We start from the raw sequence: 26880 nt of genomic DNA, 5'->3' as shown, positions 1-26880 counted from the left end.
ATATTTGTTAGAACCCTGGAAGCAACCTGAGCACACACACATGCACACACACATGTGTGTGCGTGCACATGTGCGTGCATGCACAAACACACACACGCCCATCCATGATCTTCCTCCTCCTCCATAAGATACATCTAGTTCTCTTTTCTAACTGTTGAGGCCAATGGATTCCAGGCTAGGGAAAGGTGTGCAAGATATTTTAAGAAGGTGAAATATACATAGAGCAAATATTCACGTATACACATGCACACACAAACACAGCCTGCTTAATCTAATTTCCCCCACTTAGAGAAGGGTTTCTGGACTTCATCACTGCTCTTGTCCATGTTGCATGCAATAGCATATGCCAAGCCCACTCACTGGTCACTCAGCATTCATTAGGTCCTGTCCATTCTTGCCTTTTGGAGAGGAATGCCCTGGGGTGACTGAGTGGCTGCCCTGACAGGCTGTATCACTTATCTATTCACATTGATTATCAAAGTCAGCTGTGGCCAGACCTTGCTTTTTCTCCTTCTCCTCTCAGCCCTTCTTACAAGCACCCCTGCCTGGATTTTCATGAGGAAATAATCAGATTAGGCCTTTCACGGTGAGTTCATATGGAGTTCTCTTTCTCCAGTGTGCTACTAACTGAATAAACGTGTTTAGTGGTAAATTGTAAATGACATTATGATTACCAAAGCCAGCATGGGTTTCATTTAAAAGTGATCAGAATTGCAGACCACAAAAATTGTGACTGGCAGATAAGGCCATTTGGCTAAGTGGGAAAAGAAAAGACAAAAACAAGTGAGAAAGATAATCATTACTCAAAACTAAACCTTCTCCATCTGAGACAAGCAAGAGGGAAAGAAATCTGCAGTAAGAAAGATGGAGCGCTCTTTGGAAATGATGCCAGTGTCACTGTGGGCCCCTGCTGGCTGAGGCTGGGGGTTTGAACAATGACGTCTGTCCAGCTGTGTGTGTAGCTTTCTCTTAAGTAGCTAATGTGTGCTCTTTGCTGTAATTAAGAACTGTATCTATTTAGCACTTCTGAAACCTGAATATGTTACTTACATGTGCTTTATTTTTACCTGCCAAATTAAAATATTTTCACTGATTCACTCTAAGATGACATAGGAAGATAAATAATAAGATACTGATAACCTCATATCCCAATAATTAGTAAATTCTGGAGAAATAAAAATTTCTAATTTATGAAGATTAAGATTCCAAATTTGGTTACAAAGCTGAATAATTAATATTACATGTTGATAATGTTTGGACTCTTACCTTTGTTAGATTTGTAATTATATGTTTATATTCCCAAGATAGTATGATAAAATATTTATTTAAAAGGTCAAAAAATAACATAGAAAGCAAATGAATTCTCACCAAATATGATTTGCAAATAACCAAAAATCTTTCCATGTGTACTTTTTAATAAATTGTGCACACAGAACTCCTAATTATTACAACCCTTCTCTCGTATTAATAATCACACCTGACCCTTAAATCTAAATATAATCCAAAAGAGAAGTTATTTGGGTTACGTTTCATTTTGCCAAAGGCTTAGGTAGAAGTTTAGAACTATGTTCCCCTCTTCCTTATTACTACCAAATAATTATATTAACTCAAAATTGCTGTGGCTCGATTTCTTTTACCTATAACGTAGGACCAATTAAGCTTGCCATTAAGAAGTTTTAAGTAAAGGAAGTAGGGAAGGAAAAAAGGAAGAGAAAGAGGGATGAGGGGAAGGAAGGAGGGAAAACAGAGGAAAGAAAGAAGAGAGGGAAGAAGGAAGAAAAGAATGGAAGGAAGGACAAAAGGAAGGAAGGGCAGAAGGAAAGAAAGCAGGAAGAACCACTAACCTTATGGTGTCAGGGTTTCTGGGCAGTAAAGTCAAGACTTCTTTGCCATTCTATTTCCCTCCCTATGCAGCTGACATAAGCTATGCTTCCTTTTAATTAGTTCTTTCCCTCTTCAACTCTTCCCATTCCAGGTACCACTGCCATTCGTCTATGGGCTTTCTGTCAGATATGTCTGTATCCTAAGCAACAGTATATGTTGGCTGAAATGACCATATAGTAACCACCGTCTTGCCACACAAACCTGCTTAAGCAGTAACTGAGAGCCTCTTCCACTGACAAAAAATATGAGCCCACAGAACCCCTTTGATATACCCTAGTCTCCACACCACCATTAGTGTGAATACACGGTGGGTTTTTCCTAACATCCCTACTTGCCTCAGTCACTATCCACAAGTCCACCACACATTATCTATTATCTTTAGAATACACCTCTTTCCTTGATGTTCAGGAGCTCATCCATCCTTTCATTTCCTTACTCCAGAATTTGTTCCCAGTGCTTCATGGAATTCTGAGGTTGGAATCAGCACCATCTTCATTTTCAAAGAGCATTCTTTTCACTTTTTATTTTTTATTTTTTTGCTTCCACTGAAACCTAGCCAAATGCCACTCTCTTTATAGCCTTTTAAGTCACACCCTTAAGTCCTGAGTTTCCCTTATCTTCTCAGGCTATTCCCAGGCTCTGTGTAATATCCTTTGGGTAGAACATCTGCTCCTTTGAGGCTGACACCATCTGGCTTGCTACCTGCTCCCCCTACTTCATATGTCCTGTACTTACACAGTGGGCCTTGCTTTTTATTTCCCTAAGGTCATAGCAACTGGCTTACTCCTTTCTTCTCCATCTTAACTCTACCATGATTCTTATCAGGGTGAATAATTTGCCCAAATGCTTGATTCCTATGGAAATAAACAAAAACCATCCAAAGGAGAATAAGCAAAGGCTATTTATTCTGAATTTGCCACAGCAAGGAAGTCAGATACTGTTACTTGCATTTGGCAGAGACTCGAAGGCAGAAGCTAGAATGGGAAGTGTTATAGTGGAATGAATTAAGAAAAGGCTCCAGGTGTGCCCAACAGAAGGCTGCTGGGCTAGGGAAGCTGGACATGGGCTAACTGAAAATAGGGCATCCAGTGTGATTAGTTAGGGCACATATGTGGCCTCTTTCAATTGGTTCCAAGTTGAAAGCTGGGGGAAATTAGGGAATTATTGAGGAAAATTGGGAAACTATCAGCTATTAGTCAAGTACTGGCTGGACTGATTTTTCTGGAGTTATTGTTTGGTCTTGGACTGGTACAGCAGATAGGAATTTGACTTTGAGAGTGACTGTGACTGATAATGGATTGACGTTCTGAACTGGTTTCTGTAGATTGTGGGCTTAATTTCTCTTTTTTCTATATGACCCAGCCATTGTGTTTGTATATTCAGACTCTCATTGCTGACCTCATCCCCAGATCCTCTCTGGAAGAATAACTAACACAGAGAAAGCCTTCAATAATATTTGTTGCTATTTTTATTTTCACCAGGTGTTTTTTTTTCCTACTGTATTTTGCTACTTATAGATGCAATCATAACATTGAAATTATCACCATCAATCTTCAAAATCCTAAATTTAAGTATGCCGTTTTCAGGTGATGACTCATGAGTTTATGCTTCTTCCTCAACTGGATGTTTTACACCATTTTCTCAAACCACAAACTTTCCACCAACCTCCTTCACCTAAGTCCTAACTTTCCCATCCCATCCTCACACTTGACTTTCAGCTGATGACCTTGCTTTGTCTTCAGTCTCCCACCTACCTCTACTTGGTAGTAGACACACTGCCCTCCTTCCCATTCCATGGGAGATGAAGTCTTTCAATCTATTCAATGCCACCTGTTTTTAGATATTATGTATTTATTTTTTATTAGTACATATTTGTGATACACAATGAACATGGGTACTTTATAAGAGCTCTAGATTCTGTTCTTCCTTAGCTACCCAAGGAACTTACTCTATCAGTCCCTCACTCCCTCCACCATCGGTTTCCCCTTTTTGGGTTCTGCAGAACTTCAGCTTGCATCTAAGTAAAACCATCTCTCTCTTTTCTTTTCTGGTACATTTTAAGATGCTTTGAGTTATAGGCATACATTATCTTCTTTTCATAATCTCATTCTCACTGGCAGGCTGATTTACTCTAACAATGTTACAAACTTATAATAACTATTATTTTTAGGGCTGAGAATTTGGCTCAGTGGTTCTGCTGCCTGCCTCGCAAGCACAAGGTCCTGAGTTCGATCCTCAGTACGAAATATATATATATATATATATATATATATATATTTAGTGCATGTTAGCATTACAAAATGGTGGGGTTTCTTTTAGAAAGTTGGTTACATGCATTTAACATATCTTAACCATTTTCAGTTCCATTACTCCCTCTCCCTTACTGTCTTTCATCCCACTTAATTTTGTTCCCATCTTTAGAAATCTTCCTCCTGGTTTCCTTTATCCTATCTGTCTTGTCTGTCTGCCTATCTACCTACCTATTTATCTGGTTTTTCATATAAGAGAAAACATGTAAATTTAACTTTCTGCGTCTGGTTTACTTTATTCAATATGATGGTTTGGTTGAATCAATAGACATGCAATGCGAAGAACTGACTTTTCAACCCGTATAGAGCATCTGCTTTGAATAGAATCCTTACTGTCAAAACTCCTAGAAGTTCCTGCTAGAAATAGGCTTGTGCTACCAGGAATGATAATGTAATTGTTTGGAGGGATTATAGTTTTTTTATTAGTACATGTTGATAGTATGTAATGATTACATTCATTGTATAGCATAAGTACATGTACACAATGTATCTTTATTATTTTTATTGCTCTTTCTTCTCTACCCCCTCCACCTCAAGATCCTCTTCACATTGACAGAAGATCTACCTCTCCTTCCTATCATCCATTTTTTCTTTTGCTGTTTAAGTTAATCATACTTTGAGTTTCTTATATAAGAGAAGTTATATAATTTTTAAGCTTGTGTGTGTGATTATGGTCTCAAGGTACATATATTTTTCTACAAATGATTCAAATTCACTCTTCTTTATGGTACAGTAGTACTCCATTGTATATAAATACCATAGTTTCTTTATCCATTCATCTGTTAATGGACATAATAGATTGCTTCCAAGATTTAGCTATTATGAGTTGTGCTGCTATAAACATGGGTATGCACATATCACTGTAGTATGATGTTTTTAAATCTTTTGGGGAGATACCTAGAAGTGAAATAGCTAGATCAAATGTAATTTCTACTTTTAGTTTTTTGATGAGTCTCTATACTGATTTCCATAGTGGTTGTACTAGTTTACATTACCTCTAACAATTTAGAAGGGTACCTTTTTCCCTGTCACCTTGACAGCATTTGTTATTATTTGATTTCTTTATGGTAACCATTCTTTCTGGATGAAGAAGGAATCTCAGTATTACTCTAATTTGCATTTTTCTGATGGCTAGGGGTGTTGAACATTTTTTCATGTATTTATTGGCCATTTGTAATTTTTCTGAGAAGTGTCTATTCATTTAACTTGCCTATATAAAAGGAAGATTATTTAGTTACATGCTGTACAGTAATGCTCTACTCTCTAAATCCCACCTCCCACTGTATAAATGCTACTTGCAAGCAGCTTTATCTCCTTTATTAAGAGGTTGAGGAAGTCACATTCTAATAATCACTACTGTCAAAGAAACTTCAGCTCTGACTGCTGAATCATAGGGCTAGAGAAGTACTGTGGCTTTCATACACCTTGATTAATTCATTATTTATTATAGATTTTTGTATCATATTGTTTCTAGGATAGCAAAATTACCCACATTTGTTTGTCATAAAGATCTGAACCAAAGAAATAATTTTAAATATTTGTTATGCCTCCACTGGATAAAATTATGAATGTTCTTGATTTTGTGGGAATATGGGAAGAAAGAATGATTAGAACATTTTATAATAACCAATGTTTGTTGAAACCCTTCTTAAAGTGACATGCTATGGTTTGAATAGGTTTATCTTCTTTAGAAACATATAAAAATGTAATCTCCATTGTGAAGTATTCCTAGGGTAGACACTTAATGGGTGTTGAGAGGCGGGGCCTCTGTGAAGGGATTAAGATTAAAAGAGGCAATCAGGGTGGAGTCCCCATGACTGGCCTGGGATACACACACGTGGCCCCTGTCTCTCCTGACATACTTCTCTGTGCCATGTCAACACTCTGCCAGTGAGAAGGCCATCCCCAGCTGCAGGCCTTTGACCGAGAGCAGAACAGTGAGACAAAATAAATCTCTTTCCTTTACTAGTTAATTGGTGGTGGTGGTGGTGTGTATGTCTTTGAGTGTGTTTGGGTGTATTATGAGCAACAGAAAACAGACTAACATAAGGCAGTGATTGTCAACTTTAAATCATCAACTTTGTGACAGTCATAATGGTGAATCTTCTAATATTACAGAGATCAGAGTACTTTGACTTTTTTTTTTAATAAGCAGTATGCACAGAGGTTGAAAACCAAACAAGGGGGAAAGATTAGGACTAGAAACAATGCATGTCATTGGTGTCACATTTGTTCCTCTGAAATCAGGAAGACAATCAACTCTGTTCAAGCACACAAATAGATAACACAAACATATTTAAGAACCCACATGTGACAGGTATTTACAGTAATCCCAGAATATTGCTTGATGATAATAAAGCAACTAGGTTTTTATTATTGAAGAAACAGGTGACATAGTAACAAAGCATTTACTGTTAGCAGGTTAAGCATGCACAAGAAATCTCAAGGGATGTTTATTCAAGTCTTCTCTGTTTTGAGGGTTTGTAATCCAACTCATTCAAAATTCCAATGAGTCATGAGAATTTATTGTTTTTCATATTCTGTTACCTCATTCCTGAGTTTGCTCATGGGCAAGAGACCTTAGCTAGAGTCTGCAAAATGTACCTGAGTTTTGAAGCACATATCTTTAGCAGATATGGTGCCCTTTCATACCCTCTCTTCTCAATTCAAACCCTTCTCTTCTCTTTCTTATTCTTCTGCACAAGATCTTGCCTTTTCTGTGTTGACTCTGCAGCATGAGTAATCAGTCACATTCTTCTCTGTCCATGTAATTGGTTAATAACTAAGTAGAGGCTTTGGATGCTGAGGCTAGAGATGATTTTGGGATCAGACTTTGTGGCGAACTGACTTCTGGATGGAATATGTAAAAATAAATAAACAAATGAAAAGAATTAAATTACTGGACCTCTTCAAAGGTACATATTCTACAGGTAAAGCTCCAAAAGAATACTTGAATCCTATTATAAATGACTCACTTTTGTTATTTGATTCTTAGAACACATGTGTCATAAGGAACAAAAGAAGGAAAGAAAAATTCATGTTTCCCATGTGTATTCATTTAATATATGAATGAATGATTCAAAAAATATTTTATCACAACAGAACCTGGTGTGAATAAATCAGTTGTGTAACTGATTAACAAAATTTATATTATGATCAGGAGTATTGTTATTTTGAGTCGATTTAAGAAATATTTCAGCTATAGAATAACAGTCTTATAACAAGCTACCTAGAAAGAATATACAGTACAAAAATGACTTGAAGAATAAGAATTTCAAAAAGAACAATATATAACAACCAAATATTACATATTAAAGAGCATGTACTATGTCTGAGGTAGAATGTTAAATCTTGTGGTAATTTACATGTGATATGTGGTCTGTGTCCTTGAGAAATAACCCCTTAAGGGCAGAGATTCCTACTAAGTTATGTAGTTTATCAAGTGATATATTTGAATGATTTAGAAATATATTAACTAAGAGAATGGTTGTTTTATTTAGGGACAGTTCTTAAGTTTAGCAATCTGTAGAGATCACTTTGAAAGGCATTATGTGTCTTAGGTAAGAAGCAGGAAGAACAAAGCCAGAGAGATCTGTAAAATTGGATTGAATATGAATGATTAAGCCATTGTATCAGCATAGCAGGAAAATGTGTAAAACTAAAGACAGTGAGATGCAGAGCTTAGAAAAGGGAAACCTATGTGGCTGACTGATTTTCCACAGGGAAACCATCTAACTATCTCATTTGGAAAAGGTATAACTACTACAATTGGTCATCAAGATCTCAAGGCAATTTGCATAGCCAGTAAGATCATGCAATGAGTTTCTTTCTACTGGAGCCATGCTTTTGAAAACAATCTCTCTCTCTCTCTCTCTCTCTCTCTCTCTCTCTCTCTCTCTCTCTCTCTCTCTCTCCTATACAAGAGATTAGACCCAGGGGCTTCACACCAACCTACATCCCCCACCAACCTACATCCCCAGCCATCTTTTAGTTTAGTTTTGTTTTTATTTTGAGACAGGGTCTTGTTAAGTCACTAAGTTACCCAGGCCTGAGTTGAGCTTGTGATCCTCCTGCCCTAGCCCCCCCAAAGTGCTGGGATCATATGTGTGCTATCCCATTCAGCTTGAAAATAATTCTTAATTTAGTATCAAATTTATCATATTATAGGTGCATAGGGAGAAAAATGTTGTGTAAAACTGATAATTAAATTTTTATTTAAATTCATGATTTAGCATTCAATTTTAAAAGTCCAATTCATTTAGGAGACAGAGTAAAGATTTATTTTATCTTGTGTCAGTTTTCAAAGACTTTGTCTACTTCATCTATGTGGTTGAATTTGTTGGCATGAAGTATCTTATTCTTTGACTGTAGCATCGATAATAATAAAACTGCTGAAATTGATGATTTACATTCCTTGGGTCTAGTAAGGAGTTAATTTTGTTGACATTTTCCAAGAACCATTTTATTTACCTCCTTTTATAAAGACATTTTTTTGTGGTAGCCATTTTTTTATTTCATTAATTTTTGTTGTCTTATTTACCATTTTCTTCTATTACTTTGAGTTTGCTGTTTTTCTAATTTTTTTTAACTTTTGAAATGTAGTTCCTTCATCTCTTCCAGCTTTAATGAGATATAACTATAAAGATAATTGTATATATTTAGAGTATAATATGATATTTTGATGTATATGTGCATTGTAAAATTATTGCCATTAACGTTAACTAAGATATACATTGCCAGTTATTTTGGGACTGTGTGTGTTAAAACTATTTAAGATCTGCTGTCTTAGCCAATTACAGATATACCTTACAGATATACTTAACTATAGTCACCATCTTGTATATTAGACTTTTTTCTAAATTCTTAAAGAATACTATAGGACATTGCTTTTACATAATTCTTTCTTATATAGCCATTTAATACCATAAAATTCTCTGGAGGCACTATTTTAACTATATTCTACAAATATTGACATGTTAAAATTTTCATTATTATTGAATTTGAAATGTTTTCTAATTCTGCTGTGATTTTTTTTTTTTTACCGTCATTGCTATAATTGTTGTCAAACTATGTCCTGAAGTAAAAGTTTGGTAGTTAAATTTGGACAACATGGACAACTCTGGCAGACATTTCTAATAATACTATTTAGAAGGAAGTATGTAAGAAAAGCCTAGCTCATGTTTGAATGAAGTATTTCTTGCAATAGAAATAGTTTGATTTTTGTTTTTGCTGTTCCATTCCTTCAGCTACTTTGGTGAACTTGAACTAAAGTAAATTAAAAATATCTAGAAAAGTGCAAGAAGACTATGTGAATATCAATTTTAAATGAAAAGGAAATCTTTGTTGGAAGATGAAATGTCCTCCCTGTGGATTTAAAAGAAGTCTTCTTTGTTCATGGATAAGGGGATAAAGAATGATGGCAATCATGAATAACAACATTTCTTTAAAATGTGTTCATTAGCCTGATTAGCCTTCACTTGGGCTCTATTTAATGTTAACAATTTCCCAAATTACTATTTTCTTTTTTCTCTGTTCTTGTATTTCTTCATTCTTTATATGTAAGAGAGAGTGGGTGAAAATCATATAGTACACTAAACTCTTTCACTGTCTGATCACAATACATATTTTCAATATTAACAAACCTGCATCAATTTTCTCTTCTAGTCCCCTCAATCCACCTCTGTTTCCATTGATTTGAGTCCCCTTCTCCTTTTTCCTTTTTTCATGATAGAGAGGTGACATTATGATGTAAAAATACACATATATGTGTCTGTTATTGATTTTTTTTAGGTAGAGATCTGAAAACTTTTTTAGATACGGGTGTTAGGAAAATCTTTTGTTCCAACACTCAGAGCTCCTAACCCAGAACTCCTAAGATCATTGTTATTTTCTGAGTGACAGATACTTCTGACGCAGAGCTCTGAAATTACTGGGTCTTAAGAACGACTTTGGTCCTACTAAGGTGACCCCCACATACCTTGGTACTAGAAATTGATCCCAAGGCCTGTACACTGAGCTACATCCCCAGAACTTTAAAAAAATTTTTATTTTTGCCACATGGTCTCACTAAGCTGCTAAGTTGCCAAGGCTGGGCTCTAACTTGCCACTATCCTGCCTTAGCCTCTGATAGTGCTGGGATTACAGGCATGCACCACCATGCCATGTCATAAACCAGTGATGACTGAGGATTGGACTTTTAACCCCATCTCTATGCAACAAAGTAGGGGAGAGGGATTGAAGGTTGAGACAGTCTCCAATGGCCAGTTATGTAACTAATCCTGCCTTCATAATGAAACTTCTGTGAAAACCCAAACAGGCTTTGGAGAGTGCCCAGGTGGCTGGACATGTTGGGTGTCTGGTGGATGGCAAAGGATGGAGAGGGCACAGAAGCTCCATGCTCCTTCCCACATGCCTTGTCTTCTGCATCACTTCCATCTGGGTGTTCATTTATATCTCTTGTGATATCTTTTATAGTAAATGGAGAAAGATCAATGATGATGTAATTCCCTTAGTTCTGTGAGCCTCAGAAGCTGAGGAGAAGTTCAGAGGCAACCTTTTTTTAGCTTTTGGTCAGAAGCACAGGTCATGACGTGGAACCTATGACTGGCACCTGCAGTGGGGGCAGTCTGTGAGATTAACCTTAACCTATGGGGTCTGATGCCAACACTAAGTAGTGTCAGAACTGAGTTAAATTGTATGGTATCCAATTGTTTTCTGATGGAGAATTGGTTACTGTTGAGGAGAAATACCCACACATTTTGGATTATGTATTCTGTGTTATACTGTGTGTGAGAGTAATATTGTTTGGTTTTTTCTCAAGAGCTTTTAGTGTTTATTTCTATTATCTTAGCCACTTTCCTCCTTGCTGAGACATAATACCTGACATCCAAAACTTAAAGGCAGAGAGGATTATTTTGGTTCATGATTTCAGTCCATAGTCAGCTGGCTCCAAAGCAGGCAGGGAAAGGAGGAAGGGTCTGGCAGAAAAAAGTGATGCACATTATGGTTGCCAGGAGGCAGAGAGAGAAGGTTGGGACAGGGTAGGTAATATATCCTTCTAGCTTACACCACCAATGACCTACCTTTTCTAACCAGGCCTTACCTCTTAATAGCACATTCAGCTACAAACTCATCCATAGATTAATCCAGAAATGAGTACAGTGCCTGCATACTCCAATCACTTTCAAAAACCATGCTTCTGAGTGCATGGGGCTTAGGGTGACATTCAAAATCCAAACCACATCTATCTTAATTCTTTTACTTATTTAACTCTTCTTAGACTTAACTATTATTTTCATTAACTTTAAATTGTATATATCATGGAACACAAAAAATTAAAATATGTTAAATAACTATTATTTAATGCATATATCTTCTCATATTTTCACCAAGATTTTTTGTACTCTTAATATCTGGTATACTTAGATATAATAAATGTTCTATACATATTCTGTATTAAGTCCAGTAAATAGTCTATGAAGTTACAGATGATGATAAGATTGTTAAATTGCAAATCATTGTTGAGAAGTTGTGAATTATATGTCACTTGCTTATTTTCCTTTATAGGTACATTCAGAGAAGAACAGAAATGTACATACCGACCATTGATACCAGGCTTCATCTGCAAACAGACTGACCAAGTAGTCTTGACTCTTGATACTGTCGGTGGCCCTTGGGCAATCCAGAAGTTATATCCTGTAGTATCAGTTACTAGTGGTTTTGTTGACACATTTAGTGGTATAAATGATAATACTCTTTGCTCTACCTCTGAGTCTGTGTCTACCTTTTATTCCATTTTACCTACCAGGCAAATTACCAAGGTGTGCTTTGTTGATCAGACTCCTCAAATTTTGCGTTTTATTCTAATAGGGAACAAAAGTACCTCCAAGATTCTCTTAGCTGTATTCTACCATGAACTCCAGAGCCCTCATGTTTTCTTACGCGGAAGTTTTATTCCACCTACTTTAGTGCAATCGGCTTCATCCTTGCTAGATGAGTCTGTTGGTGCCAACTATTTCAGCATTATGGATAACCTCTTGTATGTTGTTCTACAAGGAGAGGAGCCCATTGAAATACGTACAGATGTTTCCCTTCATTTGGCCTTCACTATGACATTTTCAGTCCTGGAAAAGGGCTGGGAAGTTGTGATACTTGAAAAAGTAACTAACTTCTTACAGATTGAGCAAAACCAAATCAGATTTACTCATGAGATGTCCGGCAATGAAAGAACCCTAAAGGCCATTGCTGACAGTAAAGCAAAGAGAAGACACAATTGTCCAACTGTGACTTGTGCCAGTCATTATAGAAGAGTTGGTCAACGTAGACCCCTCATGATGGAAATGAGTTCCTATAGGATCTTTCCACCAACCACAATGGAAACTATCTCAAAAGTGATTGCCTTTGAAATTGGTGATCTGCCAATATCGAAGAGGACTGGACTAAATCCATCCTTATCGAGTAACAAATTACAAAGTTTGGCTCACCAAATCATCACTGCTCAACAGACTGGTGTACTGGAAAATGTTTTGAATATGACTATTGGTGCCCTACTGGTAACTCAGTCAAAGGGAGTCATTGGCTATGGGTAAGTACCACTTATAATAACATTAGAATGAGTGTTGATATCTTGAGTTCATATTAGCATACATCACAAATGTCAGCCTTCTTACACTAACTCATATATCCCATCTGCTTGTTAAGACAAGAATAAAAACTCAAAACTATTTTAATATATATGCTAATTTGTTTCATTGTTACTACAAGTTTCTCTTAGTTCATTGAAAAGAAAGTTTTTTATTATTATCTGTTTGCTTTTTTGTAAGAATCTTTTTTGGCTTATGTCTTATACTCTGAGTAGCTACTTTGAAGATAATGATACATAGTATATTTACTATTGTTATTCACTTATTATTTTGTTATGAATATTTGTTTTATTTTTTCATAAAAACTCAAAGAGCCATTTAAAGAATTAAATTCTCAGTTTTAAAATTCATTATTAAATCTACTTTCTTCATGATTATTTTATTAATCAAATGTCAGAAGACTTTATATGTTGGTACCTTAAAGCTAAAAGTACATAGAGGAGATTTTTCTGAAAGAATTTGCTTTCAATTTATTTATTCATTCACTTATTCATGTTAAATTTAAACAGTGGGCTAGGTTTTCATGTTATTAAGGTGGAAAGATATACTCTTCTTATTGCATGTTCATTTTTTTTGTTGTGGTGGTAATAAATAAATAAATAAATAACATTTAGTGAGTAGTAATTACATCTATACAGCCCTGTCTCCAATTGATATGAGATTCACTAGAACTGAAATAAAAAGCAAAAAGGTTCACACATAGGAGCATATTCAACTAATACATCGATTGACTTGATGCACAGAGAAACCTATCCAAATGAAAGTTTAGTGTTTTTGTATATATTCTTTCTTTCTCTAAAGTGGACATAGGTCTTCCTTTTCTCTACTATATGTTAATATGTATGGTAGAGTAAAAGAGAACTCTAGCAATATTTATAGAAATGATGAATTTGATGGGCTTTGTAAACTGTTAACCTTGGCACTAAAAAGTACTTACATTTCATGATTGCTCATGATCTATTAAATCTTTGCTATTATTGCCCACCACTAATTTTCACTTTAATAATTATATTATTATGTTACACATCCTAATATGAATATCAAGAATCTGAAAAATTTATGCTAATATATTTTGTTTATGTTTTAATTTTGTCTTTCCTCTGGCTTAATTTTACTTGGGTTTCCTTGAATTCTTAGAGAGAAAAAGTTTAGCCTACCTGTTAACTTTAATTAAATTTACAATACTGACCTTTCTCCATAGGTCATTATTCCAAGGTGACTTTTTAAAATATATATAAAAATATGCAATGAATACTTAGCCCTTAACTAGAAGTAAAGAAAATTTAATAAATGAAAATAGTCAAAGTACATCAGAGAAAAATCTGCAAAGTGAATCAGGGACAAGTTAGATATATGCACACATATAAGGGGGGGATATCATTTTGTCATGAAGAAGTGAGACAGCGTCAATGAAAAGATCACCTTTATTTGTCTCTCATCATCTGTCATAGCCATCGTGTTTTGACTTTGAGCTCAGTTATTTTCGATAGAGTAAGAAACTGCTGAATGTGTATATTACAGCATTGATTTTTCTGTTGGGGTGTGTTATATTCTCCATCTCTGTTTTTCTAGAGTTTTAAGAGAGATTTTCTAGATAGAAGGTAAAAAGTAAATCTTCTAAAGATAAAGAAAGGCTGCTTCTTAATCATATCTGGACAATCTCTGCATAATGAGCAATATCATGTCCTATGGCAGTGAATGAGAATGAACAAATTCTCTTATTTTCCTAAGAGTTGCACAGTATGGGTTTTGGTGGCCCAAAGGCCAGCTATGATCAGTGTCAGTCTAGACTTCCATGGAATTCACTGCAGAGCCATTGCCAAACTTATGAATTAACCTTGAGGTAGCAAAAATAAGTCTATGGTCAGCTCTTTCAGGACAAGTACCAAGGATGCTTTTCAGAGGTTCACTCCTTACGTTCATGGGGTTGCATGCATTTCAATAAGTGGGCACTCACATTTCCAGGAGAATATTATAGTTCTTATTTTCAAGAAAGTACAAGCACTGGCTTTGTGAGGAGAATAGAGTTGGCATCTGCTTTTTAAACTGATAGTCTGTAGTGAATTCCCTTCTTCTGTTCTTTGTCATCCTCTAAAGGCATCCGGATTTAAGCTTCCTTATTTAGTCTGTCAGCTCTGTGAACCTGTTTTCTAACTTTTAAGATTTTATTGACCTCTGTTGGCATTTATTGTCTCCTCACCTGTTTTTTATTCCTTTTGATTTATACTGTTTTTACTCATTTTTATTATTCTTTAGGGAATTTCACTGGAGTTCTTAGGTGGAGGAGAGATAAACACATGTTAAATCTTTCCTTTATAAGTTAGAGGTTCCCCACCGGTATCTTATTTCCACACACTGTCTTTTACCTGAAATCCTGTCCGCACCTTGAATGAGTCTGGATGTGGATTTTTCCTGGTAGCCTCTTCATGAGTGCTGCACCCACCCAAGCTTGTTTAGACCCCTGATCCCCCTTCCAGGAGATAACACATTTGTGCAATTCTGGGTCACTAACTTTGTGTTCATCTGTTTTGCAGCAAAGAAAACTAATCCTTTATGTCATATAAAGCTCTTGGTTTATGATACTACTATGAACCTTGGGGTCTGAAAACATAGTGAGGGAGGACATGAAAATGCAGGAGTGTGTGTGTGTTTGGCAGGGTGTGTGTGTATGTATGTGTGTGTGTCTTTACAGTATAAATGGTTTTTTTTAATTCCTGGATTCTGTATAAGCAGCACAGAATCAAGAAGAAAACTAGAAGAGCCAATAGGTAACAGATAGAAGCCTAATTGCACTAAGTCTTACTAAACACTTTCTCTTTCGCAAACTCTGTATCTCCAAAGCATCTGCTTTCTAGGAAATAGCTGTTTAAAGTATGCCAGGAAGAGGCTTTCTGACAATATAAGATAACATTCTTTTCAAACCTGGCAGAATGTTCATGCTAAAAGATGTTCCTGTATTGTTAGCCTGACTCTTCCTTTTTCCATGACAACACCACAACTTTTCCAATAAAAAATATTTTTTGGATCATTTCTTCTTTTCACTACTATACAAATCCACTGCTTTGTTGAGTTAGGAGAATGGAAAAATTATTTTAATAATATGTTGTATATCTGACTTTGTGGAAAAATGTGTTCCGTGTAGGCAGGCTTTCTATACAATTCCTATTTGTTCTTCTAATTATTACCATTTTAAGTCTTGAACTGACACTTAAAAAAAGACAAAGAGATTACACAACATCTAGTCTTATTCAAAGGGACATAACAGAATATTCACGTTTTTATTGATGATTCATGATCATCATTAAAACTATCATTTATTTCATAGCCCTATTTCTGTGGTAAAGCCCTTAGGGACCCTTGTTCTTATACTAAACGGTCTCAGACCACTACATCTTTGATTCTTGCTCTGTAGTTTATATCTTTCTGTTATTTTCCTTGTGAATGGGGTGTTAGTTCTAAACTATTGCTGCTGATGCTGTGCCTGCATCCAGCAGTTCCCTTCCCTCACGAACATGAGGTTCTAATTCCAAAATCAAATGACACTATCTTAAAATCAAAGAAGCTAATATTTATACTACATACAGTGAAATCCTAGATAAATATAATAGACTAATCAAATCCTACCTTTCATTTTTTTTTATTTTCCAAACATTTGATTTGCTATTATGTCCAAAGAGTTATTTGGTTCCCATTGAAACCTAAACACTTTAAAATTATTTTTTCTCTATTTTATTGGTATACTTTAGATACACATGATGATAACACCTAACATAGGAAATTTGTACCTATATATGACATATCTTTGTTATTCTATTTTTTTCCCATTTCCCTCCCCTCCCTTCAACCGGTTTGTTTAAAAAAGCTTTATTTCTATTTTTTCCTTTTATTCTTCTTTTTTGTCCCTTCTTTCCTTTCTCTACTCCCTCTCCCTTGCTCCCCATGTGATCTGAACATTCTTTTCCCATTTCCCAATATCCATTGTACAGTTTGGTCCTTATTTACCCTTTCAGGTTCTCACACCAGAGAAACTAATATTTGAACATGTGTGCCCAATTTATTTCACTTAAGAGTAGGGTCTCAAGGTGCATCCTTTTAGTTAGAAATGTCTCAAGCTTATCCTTCTCTGTGACAGAGTAGTACTCCATTGTATAAAAAAAGCACATCTTCTTTATCCATTTATTCACTGATGGACATTTGGGTTGTTTCCAAGATCTGAAATGAATAGACACTTCTCATACAAAGAAATAGATATGACAAATAAATATATGAAAAAATGTTCAACATTACTGATCATTTGAGAAATGCAAATTAAAACAATGCTGAGATTCCAGCTCACTCCAGAAAGAATGGCTATTATCAAGAAAACAACCAATAACAAATGCTGGTGGGGATGTGGCAAAAAAGGAACCCTTCTCCACTGTTGGTGAGTGTAGACTGGTGAAACCACTGTGGAAATCAGTGTGGAGATTCCTCAAAAAACTAAAACTAGATGTTCTATTTGGCCCAGCTATTCCCCTTCTTGGCATCTTCCCAAAAGAATTAACACTTTAAAATTAGTGAGTATGTAAAATAACATTTACTCCACTATTTAATGAGAATATGTAATATTAAATCTTATCCCATCTCATTATAAAGAAATCATTAATGTAGTATTAACTAGCTTATCCATTAGTCTAGTTTTCCATAAAACTAACTTGACTATATTTTTAGTTTAACAATATTTATTAAGTAGTCACCTACTATTTTATTATTCATAAGCGTATCTACTCACATTTCCATTCACAGTAAATGATCATTTAATATTTTTCCAAGTAGGAAAATGTAAGCTGTTTCTCTTCCCTGCTGTTCTAATTGTCCTTTGTAATCTATATGTTGTCTTTAATCTGTTTCATTAGAAAGACCTGGAGTGGCTTGTTTCTTTCTTTCTTTTTTTTTCTTGCTTGACTAAGCCTGCTATAGCCCCCAAAATACACAGGAAGTTTGAATATTTGTGTACAATCTTTAAAAATGTAGTCAGATTTTCCATTCTCCTGGATAAAATATTCATATTACATTTATTATAATATTATTTTAAATCATTTACCAATAAAAATACTTTGGTTTTTGTTCTCTGAATTTTTATTTCTCTAATTGACATTATTGGAAGATGTATCATATTTATTTGTTTTTATATAGTCCTACATCTAGGGTTACCCAAAACTCAATGTGAAATGACTACTTGCTGGAAATCACAAGAGTTTAGCCCTAAATATTCTTTTGTTTTTGTACCAGGGATCAAACTCAGGACCTTATGCTTGTAAGGCAGGTAATGGCACCACTGAGCTAAATGCCCGGCCCATCCATAAGTATTAAGTAGAGCTGTAAGAATGTGGATTGAAGAGTGCACCAGATCTTGAAGTTGGCAAGGAGAAGATGGGTGGTAGCTTTTGAGAGGTGATTAGTGACTTAAGATCAGAGGAAGTACACAGTGGGTACTGCATTGGCAAAGTGGTACTGTAGTTACATGTATTGGGTACTTACAATGTACCACGCTTGGAATCACTAAGCTACAGTGGCAGAAGGAAACTGCTAGGTCATGTAGCATTTCTTCCTTCCTAGGGAGCCTGTCTTGGATTAATAGGGAACATAAGGGTGATGAAATATAAGTAAGATGGTATACATCAACTCAGAAAGATAGCCAAGAAAGTCATTCTTGTCTTACAAACAATAGAGAAGACTATTACTGAGGGACAGAGGTCATACAATATTATTTATCTTTGTATATTTTATAGTGCCTTGAACAATGTTTATATATAATAGGAGGGTTAACCTAGGTTTGTCAGATGGAATTGACTAGAGAAGTTATTTTTTTCTCCCAGGGTATAGAATCATTTGAACTCCTTTAAAATCTAAGTCCTCTCATGGTACATATAGACTATGCTGCCTTATCCAGCCAATATAAAACAAGAGAGGCCAAAAATCAGGAAACCCTGAAGCATTTAATCAAAACATGAGGTTCTTTTATGGGAACCTGGCTAGTAGTCATGAGGAAGAGAAGGTTTAAAAGCAAATATCTCCAGTCTCCAACTTCACCTTCATCTCAGGACAGTGGTTCTTACCCAAAGCCAGTTTCCATCCATCGGGTTTATTTGTTTATTTATTTGCTACATTTGACATGCAAATAGAAATGATCCCATTTTCCACATAGAGAGGGCAGATTTAAAAACAAGAATAGGAATGAATAGTGGTGATCTCGGAACTGGGGAATTTCTGTATTCTCTTTTTCTTTCTCTGTTAGCCTGCACTTAAGTATTGGGATAAAGGGAAAAAGAATTCTTGCACATACCTGACTGGATATTGGAAGCTGTTAAATAGTGGTTAAAACTGGGAGAGATGGAGGGAACTTTCCTCCCCCATTTTTTAAAGTTTGGCTGTAGGTCCTTCTGCCTGCAGGCTACAGTCACATTAGCTGTTGGAAATTGGATAACGACAGCACAATGACAAATCCAGGTTGCTTGCAATAAGTTGCTAATCCTTTTGCTTTAATATTGGAGCAGCGTGTAATGATGTTTGGACATCACTCCAGTTTACTGACGACCCCACTGGGGCCAGCAATAGAACCTTACAACTGTCTAACAAGGTGTCAGGTGACTCCCGTCGTCACAGCAACGGACACTGGAATCTAATCTTCCCTCCATCCCTTCTAGCACCCAATAACGCCTAGATTATATAAGTGGCCCATCATTGCTTGGTAACTTGAATCAATTAACGTTAATTCGCACAATGCTATGATGTATTGTGATCACTTTCATTTCAGGGAAGGGGGAGAAATTGCTATAAGTCACCTAAAATGAGGTTGTCTGTGGTACTGAGGTATTAATTGGGTGTCCATATTAAATGCAAAAGGAGCCCCATTGTGAAAGAAAAGTGGATGAGCGACTCTCTTGGCTGCTATTGACCTATCAGAAGAAGACAGTGCCCTTTTCCTTTGCTTTTATCTATTACAGTTTTCCCTATTGCGTGTCAAGTTGATGTATTATAAAAAATTCATTTGGTGACCTTTCACCCCCTGAGCAGATTAAACAATTTCACTTCGATGGCATCATTAACAGGACCCTGCATTTAATGATGATTTCTCTAAAAGGCCACAGAGATTCGATTTTAAGCTAACAGATTTATTGCACTATTATAACATATCGTAAAAAACTGTACCACCTACGGTCAGGTTTTAGGATAGAAACTGCTTAAGAGTTTATGTGGAGCTTAAAGTGGTATTACCTTGGGATATGCTGCAGCAGCAAGTCTCTGACCTCCAGTGAGATGCTGTTTACATTTAATAAGAGATGTTTGCTCACAATAAACTTTAAAGTGTGTCAGGGACGGGACTTTCTGTGAGTGTGCAGGCAGTTGTTTCCCATCCTTTCGTCTCCAGACAGCAATGTACTTATGTCAGATTCTTTAATGGGTCTTTCAGTTTCTTTAACCCAGGCTGCTTGCCTGCACCCAGCCCTCATCAGAATATACTTACAGACTAGGTTAGGAGAGAAATAGGATCTGGTAATGATTTAAAATTTTTTCAATAACCTGGGACCCATCGAAGGATAGAATTAATAGCAGAGATTTAAAAAATCTGGTTTAAATTGTTCCCTTTAAAAAAAGGAAAAGAACCAAGGCCTCTCAGGCTAAATAAACTAATAAGTGATGATTGGGCTCGTGTGTACTGAACTCCCAGGGAGTGAGGCTGGAGGGAGACCAGGGTATTGGCTGGTGGAATGAAAAGAGGCTTCTTAGGACCACATGGTCCCACTCTGCCTGCACTTCCAAGGTTTCGCAGGGCAGATTGTGCAATTGCTTCCTACAGAAACTTCAGATTTTGGGACCCATTGTATTTGCTTTCCCATTACTTTCCCTTTCAGGCTAATCATCAACTTTACCTGACATGTAGCATCCATGATGGATAAATTCTTTATCCTTTCCTGCACACACGGGGGAAGGGAGCAGTTGGATAACAGAATAAATTACTCATAAATATTTAGTGGGGGAGCAGAGTAACCTATATTTTAAAAAATACAAGCCTTTTTAGACCTGGTCTAGGCTATTTTCAATGATACTTTATTAAAGGATGCTGTATGTTAGGGTAAAATATATACAACATGTGATGCCTATATATATATCCATGTGATGCCTATATATATCCATTGAATCATCAAATATCTATTGCATGACTATAATGTGTAATATACAGTCAGCTTAATTAAATAGTAAGTGTATACTTTTTTATATAAAGCTAGTTTGCTCATCTAGCATACCAAAGATGTATAGAGGTATCATGAATTATATAACTATAATATTGCTAAGTCACATCAGCAATTAGTATACATGAACAAGGTGAAAAGCAATATAGCTCATTGTTTAACCACTTAAGATTTTGGTTAGGATTTACTGTGGTTAAGACCTTTGACAAGTTACTTAAGCCTTTTTTGGACCTCTTATTCTTCATATATAAATAAGAAAACCTACCTCATAGTGTAATTTTAGAGCTGCAATGAGTTTATACATTAAAAGTTTATAATAATATCTGGCACGCAGTAGTGCTCAGTGAATATCTACTGTAAACAAGATTCTTCAGAAGTTCTTCTTGGAATTAAAATCAATTAATCAGTTTAGTCCATAGTTGTTGGCTCTACTTAATGCACACATAACTGGAAGATATGTAATGGTGGTTGCCAGGATTAAATGTGTATAACTGTAGTGTTTTAAGGATTTCTGCGGCCATCTTCCCAGCTCTATTAGATGACATTATCTTAGTATCTTGGAATTAGTGGTGGTGGGAGAGTATTTACACCACATAAACTACAACACACAGCAAATCAAGGTATTTCCTGGAAGAGCTAGTTTATTAGTTTCCTGTTGAACAAATTCCCGACCTCTAAATATCTTACTCTGATAATTTCCTTTACTGAGGAATTTTTGACTGATCTCAATATATAGTGATAAAAATATAAGTTCATAATTTGTGCTTCTCCCTCACCCTTCCCAGTCCATATTTTACTATGGCAAAGCAAATATATCAAGTAAGTACATACTTTATATAGCAATATATAATTATTCACTATACAGTATATCATTGTTTCTAGAAGCATAAACAATTGTAAGTATGTTCAAGGGTAATAATGTCTTATTGAAAATAGTTACTGCAAAAATATTTGTAATTCTATGTGTGTATTCTGTTTGTTTCTTTACAGAAATACAAGCAGTTTCAAAGTTGAAAACCTAATATATGTCCAGCCCTATGCTCTTTTTGTCTTGGTCCAGCCTTCAGACGGAGAAGTGGGAAAAGAGCTGTCAGTGCAGCCACAGCTTGTTTTCCTGGACAGGCAGGTAACGTCTCATCAGTGGTGATCTTCACACAGCCAGGCTTTAGGTTTCCTTGTCACTGACCCACATCCACAGAGTGAGCACTGCGTGTACTTTGCTGCTCTCACTATTTTTGTCATTTTGCTTTCGTGTCACATGCTGTTTTCTCTTTTTGATGAATTCTTCACAATTTTGTCAAGGATAAAAAGAAATTGCTGATGCTTTTCTTCCCTAAGGAAATTATTATTGTTATTATTATTATTATTATTATTATTATTTTGGTACCAGGGGTTGAACTCAGGACCTTGCGCTTGCGAGGCAGGTGGAGGAACCACTGAGCTAAATCCCTGGCCCCCTAAGCAAATTCTTAAGTAGGTCTCTCATATCTTTTCTGAAAGCAAGCCTTCTCAAAGAAGCATGTCTATACCTGAAGAAGGTGTGATTTATATACACAGTTAATGTTTAAAAATACTATTGCTGTAAAAGACATTTTTAACCCCCCCAACACACTCCCTTTTGCTTACAACACAATTATCCCATCATTCTTGTCCTTGTTTGTTTGTTTTGAAGAGGGTCATGCTATGTAGTTCAGGCTGGCCTTGAACTCATAGTGATCCTGCTGCCTTAGCCTTCCCAGTGGAGTGATGAGGTTACAGGAATATACCACCACACTTGGCTCTTGCCACTTTCTGTAACAGTTCTGGTAGTCCTCCTTTATGTCTTTAGGAGGTATGATCAAAAATATGAATGCAAGGCCCTAAAATATTATGGTATATCTTATCTGCCATATTCATCAGCTTTGGCAATGTAGGACTTCTGACTCTTGCTCAAAGTCAAGATAAATGTTTTGAATTGATTCAGGACATCAAGGCAGCCACAACAGTTCATCTAAAGACACCTGGAAATCCATCAAATTTGATCCAGTTGGAAATGTCCCCAACTACACCCGTGTGTGTGTGTGTGTGTGTGTGTGTGTGTGTTGAATCCAGGACCTTCACACTGAGCTTCAGGATCTCACTAAATCATTAAGTTGCCTAGGCTCGGATCTAACTTGGTATCCTCCTGACTCTGCCTTGCAGAGTGCTGAGATTATAGGTATATGCCACCATAACCAGCTGCTTCTGCTTCTAACTTTTCTTGTTAGCTTTCAACTTAATGTCATCCTCCTCTTCCATAGACAGCTTTCATTTCTCCTCTTCACTGCTCTTTTCTTGCAATAATTTTTTCTTTTCTTTTAATAAACTATATGCTTAATATGAAAAAGAAAATATTTACCATGTTTCTTTATTGCTACTGAATATGCATTTTATAAATGTTTTGGTCTAAACACTCTTTTATATAACTTCACACAATACACTTTTGAACCCAACTTTTTGTTTCCCATTCCTTTCCCCACTTCCAGAATCAAAGAGTGGAGTCCTTGGGTTCCCCCTCAGAGCCATGGACCATTTCGGTTTCCCTGGAAGGGGCATTGGATTCAGTGCTAAGAGGTTGGTATCTGAGACTTTCAGACATCTATTATTACTTTGCACAGAAAATGTTTGCATTTGTCTTAGTCTGCTTTTGTTAGTATATCAAAATACCTGACACTGGACATAGAGTTTCAAGGGCCATATCTAATGGTGACCTTCTTGTTGGCAGAGTCCTGTGCAGCACAGGGTTTCACATGGCAAGACATAGGGAGTGCACATGTGTGTGTATGTCTGTCTGGACTCGCTTTTTATAAAGCTACAAGTATTCAATCAGAGATGTTCCACCCTGGTGACTTCATCTATTCCTAGTCACCTTCCAGAGGCCCCTCCTCTAAACAACATAGCCAGATTAAGTTCCTACCCTCTTAGTATTTCATGAGGGTTACTGAATTTCAGTGCATGATCACGTGGAGGACACACTCAGTGTATATCCAAACTATAGTAGCAGCCGTTAGGAAATCGTAGCAAAGTTCATGCTCAATATATTCAGTGATTTGGAAGGATTCCCATGTCAACAGGGCCAGTGTTATAAAAAGAAAGATCAGACTGGCAGTGAATACTTAAGGTACCACCTTCTCCTCTGCTTATCTTTTCATGATAAAGAAGTATTTTCATCCAACTTGTGTTCTCAATATGGTGTAAAGAAAGGGGCACTGGGACTTTGGCTGGATATCAAATCTGTTTCTCTACAGAATACTCTGTGCTCCTGGTTCACACACTCGTTTGGTACACTGTCATGGACTGGCCTGGGGAGAAATTTACCCAGTATAATATGGTTTTTGTGTGGAAACAGAAACACTTGCTCTCAGAGTTGTGAAGAATAAATGCATTTATCAATACTAAAGCATCTGACCCAGAGTAGGCCCTCAGAGTTAGTTTTTTCCTTTCCACATTGTTGTGCTCTTCTTTACCTTCTGTTCAAAGCTAGAACAACTGCCAGCTCCACTTACTTTCCTTGGAACTTGTGTATGAAAATGAAAGTGGGTTTTATTTAAAATACAGATTTCCCAAGTCCTGGCCCAAGAGAGTTGGACTATGCACTCCACAAAGTAAGCCACGAATGTGTGTTTTAGGGTCTGACCCAGAGAGAAACAGGCAGATGTAGCATGGCTTTTGTGGGGAGCATAGTTTCTATGTTCTAAATTCTTGACCCTAGGGCCCACAAAAATATCTTTGAAATCCAGGCTACTCAAAGAGCTGATAAGGTGCTTGCAGGTAGGCCCCAGTGGTCTGTCACAACTCAGAATCCCTAAGGATTAGAAAGTACATATTCTTTTATTATAAAACAGGTCAATTATTATATTTTTAATGTTTTAAATGTGTAAAATGTGGTCTAAAGAAAATATTTTAAGGAGAATGTGTTTGAGAAACAGAAAGAAAGCAAAGAAACCAAATAACTATGGGAGATGGTAAAGCCAGAAAGGTGGGCTGGAGCCCTTCAAAGGGCTCTGGAGTCCCTAGTGATGGGTTTGGGTTGTACTCAGACAGATTCAAAGCCATTGGAGGATTTTAAACAGGCAAGTGACAAGGTCTCGCCTCCATGTTACATGACTGCTCTCCTATGAGGAATGAATTGGAGGATGAGAGGAATTAATTTACCAAGCCAGGTGCTTCTAGAAGGGCAAGCAAGACATGATGGTGGAAATAAACAAGGAATTGATTTAATGTGTGTTTAGTAGTACAATCAACAGAGTTTACTGGAAGTAAAAGAAACAAGGATTTAAGGATGATTTTTAGATTTTGAGCTTGATATGTTGGTTGGATATTGGTGTCATTTACTAAAATGAAGACTAGAGAAACACATTAAAGTAAATATGACCTGGCTGCTGGGCCTAATTAAAATGAGTCTTTTTGTAAGAATGATTTAAGGCAAAAGGAAAAAGATGTTCTGGCTTACATTTGTTGTAATTGTATTCCAATGAGTTAAAAGAGCTTCCTGGTCTCTTAACTGCCTCCTTCAACCTGTCCCCAAATTATTAATCGTTTTTCCCACAAGGAGTCTTCTCTCTATTGTGTGGAGTCCAAGGGTATAGCTCCCAACACATATTCTTCACTGAATGCTTCAAATTCTGCACTCAGGGCTTTCCTCTCTGCACAAAGGGCCTCAGGACTTTCCCTGGCTGCAGGTAGAATTATGTGCCTTTTTTTCTATTTGTACAATCTACTTGCTTCTTTCTCTCCAGGCTAGACCCCAAAACACACATTCCTAGCTCTCTCTGAGGCATATATAATCCAACTCTCTTGGGTCAAATCTTGGGAATCTTTATTTTACATCTATTTCCTAAGCGTGCATGATCATAGTTCAATTCTCAGGTGTCACCCTGAGGTGAAGAGAAATTCATTTTAGATCAAACTGGTCTAATTGAGAACAGGATGCTTCAATGGAATATTCTAAATTCATTTCATGTATTTAAATAGAAGGTTAGAGATTTTTAAAGTCTGAAAAAATGAACCTGTTGATTACATTTAATCTTTCTAGCTAGTTCCAATGAGTAAATTAATAAAGTATCACGTAAACTTAAACTGATTAAAAGAATTTTTAAGGTAGGTCATAGAAAATTTTTTTAGAAAAGAAAGCATTCATCTTCATCCCCATAAACTCCAGCCTGGTCACCTTTCTCAAGAAAGTCCTTGCAGGATAAATAATTAAAAGGCATAGAAGCAATGAATTTTGTTTTTTGTCTTTGAATTCAGAATTTTGGGTAATTTTGACAAAGAGCTAAGACTCAAGTAAATCTCTGAATTATAAATTTATATTGTTGTTTTAGATTAGAAACAGTTTCTTAGTATTAGCTTAGTTATTGTTTGCGTATGGTAAATGTGCCAAAATATGCATATTAAAGAGATATCTGACAGTAAAATAACAAGAAAAAAAATTAAAATTATCAGTTTTCAAAATAATTATCGCTAATTCCCATGATATTTACATAGGATAACAATCCAGGAATCTTGTCAACTCTTGGCAATCTCTCTTTTTGGAAATATGGTTTCAAGCAGCGGCTATTTATGCAGAATTACTGATACTATGGTAATGATGCACCTGCCCTCTGAGATTTGTCAGTAACATGTTAAAAGGAAGTTCCATACCAGTAATCACTGGCAGTTTTAAACTACTGTGGTGTGTATATATCTTTTTATAATTTTTTGATCAAATATCTTTATCCTTATTCAATTTGAGAATAATAACTCTTTAAAGATTGACTTCTTATATTCTTCATGAACCAGCTAGGGCATATC

General features: G+C 36.1%; 1 protein-coding gene across 12 annotated transcripts in view; it reads left to right on the top strand.

Annotated features, from left to right (window-relative positions):
* Pkhd1 (PKHD1 ciliary IPT domain containing fibrocystin/polyductin) overlaps positions 1-26880 on the top strand; it is a 513180-nt gene that overhangs the window by 443321 nt on the left and 42979 nt on the right. For 11 of the 12 annotated variants that reach the window (XM_087188170.1, XM_087188168.1, XM_087188167.1 and 8 more), the window contains 3 exons: positions 11760-12777; positions 22060-22195; positions 23574-23661. In XM_087188170.1, the coding sequence (XP_087044296.1) occupies positions 11760-12777; positions 22060-22195; positions 23574-23661 (1242 nt within the window). Of the gene's footprint in view, positions 1-11759; positions 12778-22059; positions 22196-23573; positions 23662-26880 lie in introns of those variants that run through there. The other variant, XM_087188169.1, reaches the window with a different exon arrangement.

The sequence above is a fragment of the Heterocephalus glaber genome, unplaced genomic scaffold (assembly GCF_053883595.1).
Source record: "Heterocephalus glaber isolate CG9 unplaced genomic scaffold, H.glaber_assembly_v1.0 deba00001523, whole genome shotgun sequence".
NCBI lineage: Eukaryota > Metazoa > Chordata > Mammalia > Rodentia > Bathyergidae > Heterocephalus > Heterocephalus glaber.
Note: the sequence above shows the minus strand (reverse complement) of the source record. Positions and strands in the feature narration are given on the sequence as shown.